Source organism: Sinocyclocheilus rhinocerous, unplaced genomic scaffold (assembly GCF_001515625.1).
Source record: "Sinocyclocheilus rhinocerous isolate Xijiao unplaced genomic scaffold, SAMN03320098_v1.1 scaffold236, whole genome shotgun sequence".
NCBI classification, from domain to species: Eukaryota; Metazoa; Chordata; class Actinopteri; order Cypriniformes; family Cyprinidae; genus Sinocyclocheilus; species Sinocyclocheilus rhinocerous.
In genome coordinates this window covers 844,387-852,448 of record NW_015647064.1, presented here as the reverse complement: position 1 = coordinate 852,448, position 8,062 = coordinate 844,387, and the positions used below count along the sequence as shown (strand labels likewise).

General features: G+C 36.0%; 1 protein-coding gene across 10 annotated transcripts in view; it reads right to left on the bottom strand.

Annotated features, from left to right (window-relative positions):
- Positions 1 to 7,409, bottom strand: part of LOC107708680 (regulating synaptic membrane exocytosis protein 1-like) — a 31,996-nt gene extending 24,587 nt beyond the window's left edge. For all 10 annotated transcript variants that reach the window (XM_016512975.1, XM_016512983.1, XM_016512978.1 and 7 more), the window contains exons 1-10: positions 7,315 to 7,409; positions 7,013 to 7,123; positions 5,087 to 5,164; positions 4,858 to 4,879; positions 4,519 to 4,642; positions 4,015 to 4,061; positions 3,236 to 3,354; positions 2,887 to 3,017; positions 2,299 to 2,470; positions 1,432 to 1,585 (exon numbers count right to left, since the gene is read on the bottom strand). In XM_016512975.1, the coding sequence (XP_016368461.1) occupies positions 1,432 to 1,585; positions 2,299 to 2,470; positions 2,887 to 3,017; positions 3,236 to 3,354; positions 4,015 to 4,061; positions 4,519 to 4,642; positions 4,858 to 4,879; positions 5,087 to 5,164; positions 7,013 to 7,048 (883 nt within the window). In that variant the 5' untranslated portion in view covers positions 7,049 to 7,123; positions 7,315 to 7,409. The remainder of the gene's footprint in view (positions 1 to 1,431; positions 1,586 to 2,298; positions 2,471 to 2,886; positions 3,018 to 3,235; positions 3,355 to 4,014; positions 4,062 to 4,518; positions 4,643 to 4,857; positions 4,880 to 5,086; positions 5,165 to 7,012; positions 7,124 to 7,314) is intronic.
- Between the last annotated feature and the right edge of the window lie 653 nt (positions 7,410 to 8,062).

The following is an 8,062-nucleotide window of genomic DNA, read 5'->3' as shown; positions in this document are numbered from 1 at the left end:
TATATATATATATTTAATTTAGATCAATTTTAACTAATATAAGGCAAGATGTACAGTATTTTTCGATGAAGAAAAATATAGAAATTATGATTTTTTTCAAATAATGCAATCAGTTAATAATAATAATCATGCACTGAACAATAAACATCAGTAAACTGAAGCACTTAAATTACTCACCCAAACACTTATCTGTATAATCCAATAAAACTACAACATGGAAAATGAATAACGGAAGCATAAAGTATTCACAGCATTGCATCATAGTACTCGCGTCTAGAGATGTATAGACAGCCATGCAAAGTTAAAACAGTTTAAACTTTAAGAAAACACGTCACAAATTTGTGGAGATTTATTCCTTTTCACTGTGTCTCTTATGTTTTTAAATGCTATCTGCGTTATGGGCGATTCGGCTCTTTGTATTAAGCAATGCATAAATAGATGATGCTGTTTTGTTCATAATTGTTTATGCAATTTACAAAATTATGTTTGATTTATATGAGTTAATTTAGACGTAATGCACGTTTTTTTATAGACAGTTATTTCCTTTGCGTTGGCAATTTAATGTGCTGCATTATTTTGCTCATTGCACCCTCCTGTGGCCTCGGGAGACAAGCCAAAAGTTTCCTTCAGACCTATTTAATCTGCATATAAAACATTAGAAATTAGATATTTGTTTAATTTTTATTTTGTGTTTGACTGTTAAAACAAAAAAATATTTGTTGTTTGTCTCAATAAATTGGGTTAATTTAAAAATACAGTGGTTAAATTTAAACGTTTTTTTCTATTGCTCTTTGTTTTAAAAAAGGTTATAAAAAATGTCAATAATTATCGATACCGAACGATATGAAACATTATATCGTTGATACATTTTTTAGCTATATCGCCCAGCCCTACATCATAGTGATTATAATGTTATTTTAGGAGCTCAAGTGTCCATAAATAAATAAACTTTTGCATATTTGTTTTTTTGCAAATTTAAAATTAGTAAACTTATTTTAACACGATGAAATAAATTCAAATGATTTTTTCATCAAAAGACAAAAAAACTAAGAGTTTAAAAAAAAATTAACAGTTGATTGTCTATATCGAGTGGTTTGCTCTTCATAACATTTACATTTCTCAAAGAAAACATTAAATGAAGCACATAATATTGGCCAATTTAAAACCATGTAAATAAAGCAAACAATTTGCATCACTTAATTTTAACTTTCAACTGAGGACATCAAAACATATTTCCCTGAACGGGTAATTGTGTCCATAATGATTTAAATTAATCTAAACCCAAATTTTAAGATATTGTAAGTCATTTACTTAAAAAAAAAAAAAAAAGCAATGCAAACTGTTGCCTTCATTTCTTTTTATGAACACCTCACTTTTTACAGTGACACACACACACACACTGTTAGCACACATACACCAGCTTATACTTACTTTGCAGCTTTTTACTTGGACTGTCTCCATGAACATGTCTGCGAAGGAGGCAGGGGGACGGCTGGGGCAATGGTAGGGATGACACATCATGGGTCTGCAATTTGTACCAGTGTGGCTGGTCATCCAATAGAGCTGTTTCCAGCTCGATCAGAATCTGGTCAAAACGAAAGCCAGAAAAGGGGAATTTGAACCATGAAAGAATAACTGTTTGGAGGCCAAAATAACCCAAAGCACTACCAGATACACTTTACACCTGAGAAACATCAATTGACTGCTTCAGAGCAACTGCACACTAGGGGCATGTATAAATTAGCATATAAACAAAATGGATTTCAAAGAGCATATTACTATGCTCCCACCGATTGGGATTTATTTTTTAAAAAAAAACTTCAGGTGGTTTGAAAAACTATTCTTATGCATACCAGTGGAGTCAAGAAAATGGAACACAAGTACATATTATTGTCACGGTGACACACACGCGAGGGACGAGGAGACGCTGGAGAATGCTTTACCAAGACTTTATTTGCACCAAGGGAGACGAACACAGGAAGACGTTCACACGAAGACCTTCAACAGCGGACAGAGAACTAGGGACTGGGAACACTTTTTATACACACAGGAGGAGGGGCTGACGAGACACACCTGGGATCAATGGAAATTAAACATGAGAAACACCTGGGAAGAAATCAACTAAATCAGGACAGGAACAGGAAACAAACCAAATATGGGCATGGGAAGGCACATGGGGAGCAAGACACACACAAAACATGGAACAGAGTCTGACAATTATGTGTTGTTTTGAAGCTAGATATAGATACCTTGATATCTTACTGTCAGGACATACTACTGTAGTTTAAGCACACGCACCTCTCCCAGAAATTCACTCTCTTCCTCCTGGACTCTGGGCTGGTCCCAAACAGTGATCTCCAGCATGCGCTCTCTGAAGTCTCTGTGGTGAACGTGAGAATACAGGAACGTCTGGTTCCACTTTGGCTCTGCACTCTTCTTCACCGTTTTCGTCCGTCTCTTGCTCTTGTCACTATGTAGACGAATGTAGTATGCTTATAAGAGTGTGTGCAGTCTGCACAATTTTGCAAATGTATCCCAAAAATCAGCACAAATAGTCTGCAGATTCCATTTCCGCCTGCTTATCATTGAATCTTTTGGCATGGAATGCATTTCAGATACTCAGCAATACCCAAAATGGAAAATGCAAGTCAGATCTTACAGTAGAGAGCTAGTGCATGGACGAATATATCATCAAAGACAGAAAAAAAAATAGTTATAAAAAGAAACATTTTTGAGGCCACCAATCTACACTGCCATTCAAAAGTTTACAGTCTAGTCTTACAGTTTTAGTGCTTTTAAAGTCTCTTCTCTTCTGAGCAAAAATACAGTAAAACAATAATATTGTTGAATACTATTACTATTATTAATACATTTTAAATATTTTACCTTCTATCAGGAAGAAAATACATTTTGACGTAGGGATTTCTGGGTCGTCCGTCTGGTCGAGGGGGCAGTTCTCGTGCTTGTAGGACATTGACAATAAGCTGATGGCCCACTTTATCATACCATAATTTCACCTTGGTAAAAATAATAATAATAATAATAAAAATTATAATAATAACAAACAAACATATCACTTTCTCCAAGTTTTTAAAGTGTTGGCAAAACTTTTTTTTATAACTCAGCTAACAGATAAAATATGTCAACCCTGTGTCACACACCACATTCCTTTTCAGGTGAGAAAATAGGTCTAAATATTTTTTCTGCAAAGTGTTTTCCCCCTCTCCATGCTTACCGACAGCTGGCCTGGCAGTACCAGAGGGAGGTCTCTCAACATCCCAGGACTAGTCGGTGACATTACAGAGATGGATGGACGGTCCATCTTTTGGGATTCATCTATAGAACTCGAACCAGCTGTAAGTTCAAAAAGTTGACATAATAGGTATACAGCTGTGATGTATTGCACACTTAATGGTGAAATGTACTTAATTGAGATTTTTTATCGTAGTGTTTGTCATGTCATATTCGATAAAGAGAATTTTGTCATCATTTACTCACCCTCATGTTGTTCCAAACCTGTATAATTTTTCTGTCTTATGTAGAACATAAAATAATATATTTTGAAGAATGCTGGTAATCAAACAATTGATGGTCCCATTGACTTCCATAGTATTTCTTTCCCTTTCAATGGGAACCAACAACTGTTCGGTTCTTTAAAATATCTTCTTTTGTGTTCAACATACAGGGTTGGAATGACACAAGGGTGAGTAAATGATGACAACATTTTAATTTTTTGGTGAACTATACCTTTAATGAATGTTTTTGAAAATAATTTTGTTGAGGTGATTAACACTGCCCTTGTGTCAAACAATGAAAGTCAATAGCGACTCTTGTTTTGATGCATTTTAACCACATGAAAAAAAGCAGCTTGGACATTCCGCTAAATATCTCCTTTTGTGCTCCACGTAACAAACAAAGTGATACAGGTTTGAAATGACACGAGTGTGAGTAAATGATGACAGAATTTTCACTTTATGGTGAACTATCTTTTGAAACTAAAGTCACAAAACCTACTTGATTCTAGAGGAGGATGTGATGTTCCCGGAAGTCTTGGAGTTTCTCTGCAGGAAACAGAAAATTGAAGCACAGGAGAAAAGAATGTCAGTTGACAGATCATTGGCTTCTCTCTCGGTTAGTTTTTCCACATACATACACACAGACTTGACTGCACATTCCCTCTTGAGACGTCATAGCAAAACTGTCCAGACACAGGAAAGAATAGGGAACCGAAGGACCGCTCTAATGCAATGGCTGAACAGTTTTAAGGGTGAGAGGAGGGTCTGGAGCATGTAGGGTGACAATGGGGACACTAGGAAGAAGAACACTCTCAGATACTACTTTACTTACTGATATGCTCTATAGACCTTTTTCAAGAAGTTTTTGGACAGAATTCGCTGAATACATCTTTAACATGCAACAGGAAGAAAAATCACTGTAGTCACTCATACATCCGAAGGTTTGTTTTCTTTGTTTAATTTCTAAACTAGCTGCTCATTTTTTGTGGTTTGTTTAGCTTACCCAATTGGTCTGGAAACAACTATTTCCACTTGAGGTGCTGACTGGGACTCTAGAATAATATTGTACACTTCCTTTTTAGTTGCTCCAGGCAACGCCTTTCCATTCCACTGTAACACCTCATCGCCTGAAATCAAAAAAAGAAACCATTTAGCACTTGGCAGCGTCCTGCATAGACAGACTGACTGAATAATGAGCTGTGAAAAATTACACGTAGATATGCAACCAAAAATATCAACGGAGATCTAGCAGAAGACATCCATAAAGCTAAGGTCAAAATAAAATTTTAAAATACTGCAACTTTCTTACAAAATTTGCCAGTCAAAATTTTATAATTATTACCTGCTCGTAAATGGCCTACAATGTCAGCCAAACTTCCTTTCTTTACTTTGGTGATAAAGGCCCCCAGTCTCCCTGACTCTGTCATTTTTCCACCAACCACCTGGACAGGACAGACGAGTCAAGTCAAGTAAAGTCACCTTTATTTTTATAGCACTTTATACAATAGAGATTGTTTCAAAACATCTTTATGGTATTAAACAGGAAAGTAACAGAATCAGTGATGCACAATGTCAGCCAAACTTCCTTTCTTTACTTTGGTGATAAAGGCCCCCAGTCTCCCTGACTCTGTCATTTTTCCACCAACCACCTGGACAGGACAGACGAGTCAAGTCAAGTAAAGTCACCTTTATTTTTATAGCACTCTATACAATAGAGATTGTTTCAAAACAGCTTTATGGTATTAAACAGGAAAGTAACAGAATCAGTGATGCAAATCCAAAATTCTGCCATAAAGCAGCTCTAGCAAGACAAAAGTGTCATTGTTTAGTACAGTTTTGATTCAGATCAGTTCACTAATTAAACCAGTTCAATTCAGCAATAAGAAGCTCTACTGAGAACAGCAGTGTCGTTATTCAGCTCGAGTCATTTCAAGTTTTGTTCTCATCCAATAGCGTCAGTGCTGTCTAAGCAAGCCAGAAGATGACAGTAGCAACGAACCCAAACTCCATCAGGTGAAAGGATGGAGACCAGTTCTCCCCTGGCCTAAGTGAACGAACACGATGACACGGTGAACCATGTTTACTCACAAACTAAGTACTGTTCTTCAGCTTCTTTACAGAGACATTTTGTAGAGCATGGTGCTAGCAACACTAAAATATATAATTTGAAAGCACTGCAAGTCACTTTGGATAAAATGTCTGTCAAATGCATAAATGCAGTAGGATAAAGAAGCATCCATAATTTACTAGGATGACAAAACAAACAAAAAGTATGTCTGATTATTACGAGTATGTCTGATTACTGACTAAAGCAAAACACATTTGTTTTATGGTTTTAGTTGTAGTAAATGCCAAGTTCTGTCATGAAACTCTAAATGGCGCAGGCTGATGCGTCGTTAATGCAAATTGATGATATTATTCACAGTGTTAAACTACTTGGCACAAGCTGATTGGTTCATGTTGCATGCACAGCCAATGAGCTTACTGCTTTACATTTAAATGGCTGGTTAGCACTCACTAGAGCATTTCACAGTGTGCTTTCAGAGTTACTCTGAAACCCTCCACCTTCCCCAGCTCCACCTGTATAGATCTGCTACAGGTTATTATATATGCTATTTGCGCAGCAGCAGTTTGTTTTAAATACTCACAGCACCGTATCGGCGTATATATTGGCAGTAGCAAGTTACTGTACTTGCTTTGCAGCAGCAGCAATAATCTACAACAACATCAATAACCAACAGCAGCAATTCAGCAGCAGCAGCGTAGCAGATCTATTCTGCCAAGACCAAATACATTAACATTGCATAATAATTCCCATGCTAAAATCTTCCAAGAGTTGTCATAATAGAACTATAACAACCCTTGTCATTATTACCTTTATATATCATAACAAGACCAAATAATGACAAGAAAAAGGCATCTAGCGGACCTTTTAAGGTGCAGTCACTTTTAGCATTGCAAAATTTAGCAAATGAAATCCAGTCATTTTAATGGGAATCAGTGCAATGAAGAATTTCGCCTGATGGACTTCTGGAGGCAAAGAAATTCCCCTATGCCAATTTCACTTTGGGTTCAAATTTTTGAACTTTGACCCAAATTTGCAGAACAGACTGAAAGCAAGCCTCTCTTCAGCAGTGACTTCTGTGTGGGTGGAGGTTCATAACTTAGCAATAAAGCAAAACTGAAGCTCCACAATGGACAAGGTCCTCATTCTGGCTACTCAGCCGGTTCTGCATAATATTACACCTCAATTATAAAGAAAAAAGCTGTTATTTAGGGCTGGTTTGTTTGCTAGCTGGCAGAATAGCTTTGGATGTTTATTTAATCATCATTATTCCCATATTATTAACTATATTTTGTCACATCTGGTCCTGCGTTCGCCTGTGAAATTTCAATACAGTAAATGGGACCACACCTTTAGTGTAGTACATCCCTTCAAGTGCAAGACACGGACAAAGATGTGATTAGCTAGTGTAAACTGCCATTGACAAGCTCACCTTCAGACCCAGCAGGGATCCGGCTTCTCGTGGCATGGTGGAGCGCTTACTTAGAGTGATCCGGCCAATCAAATGATCTCCCTCTTTGGATGGCTGCCAGCTCACTGGATGCTGTGAGGAAGCGAACAATGCTTTTTTAGTCCCATTAATGCTGAACACACATTGCTGACATGACATGTATATGTGAACATACAATTCAGTGAGTTCAGCTACAGAAACGCTGTAATCAAACAACTTCTGTTTCTGCTATTATCCATTGCCGGCACTGATACGTGACTGCAATATATGATTGAAATACTTACATGCCACACAGTTGGGTCCAGAGGATGACAGTCCCAGTCACCTACAGAATAGAAATTGACATTATGAACACAGTAATTAATCCAAAATAGAGTTGTAGAAGCCTGATGACAGTCGTAATGGAGGACTGTTTTAAAAACTGCATAACTTCTAGATGGAAACCAATTTGTGAAAGTGTTATTTAGTATCACTGACATTTTAATATAGTAATATAGTTTTTGTTAATATTTTACATTAGACGTTACTTTTTTTATTTGTTAGAGTTCTTTAGTTAAATGTCTGTGTAGTTTTTAATAACCTAATAAAAAATGATAAATGTTGGCAACTAGCTGAAATAAAATATGTTTTCAATATTTTATTTCATTTCAGTTATAATACAACAAAATGTTTATTTTATTTTTAAGTCCTTAAAATGTTTATTAATGTTTTTAGTTTTAACTTAAATTAAAGTTTTTAATTTAAAATTTAAACTTTTTTTGTAATTAACATGTTAGTGGATTCAGTTACATTTTTCAGGAAAATATGTTTTGCAGTTGGTTTCAGCAATTTTATGTGAATTACACTTCTAGAGAAAATTGATGTGCATATATAAATACAATGTACAAAGGAGGATTTTATTAATCTCAGCCTGTCAATTATTTTGGCCGATGTCATATTGAATAAATGCCTTAAAAGCGTTAAGAAAAATGAACTGTGTTATACATTTAATCGCATGCATAATTTTGACAGGCCTAATCAATACATGTGGTT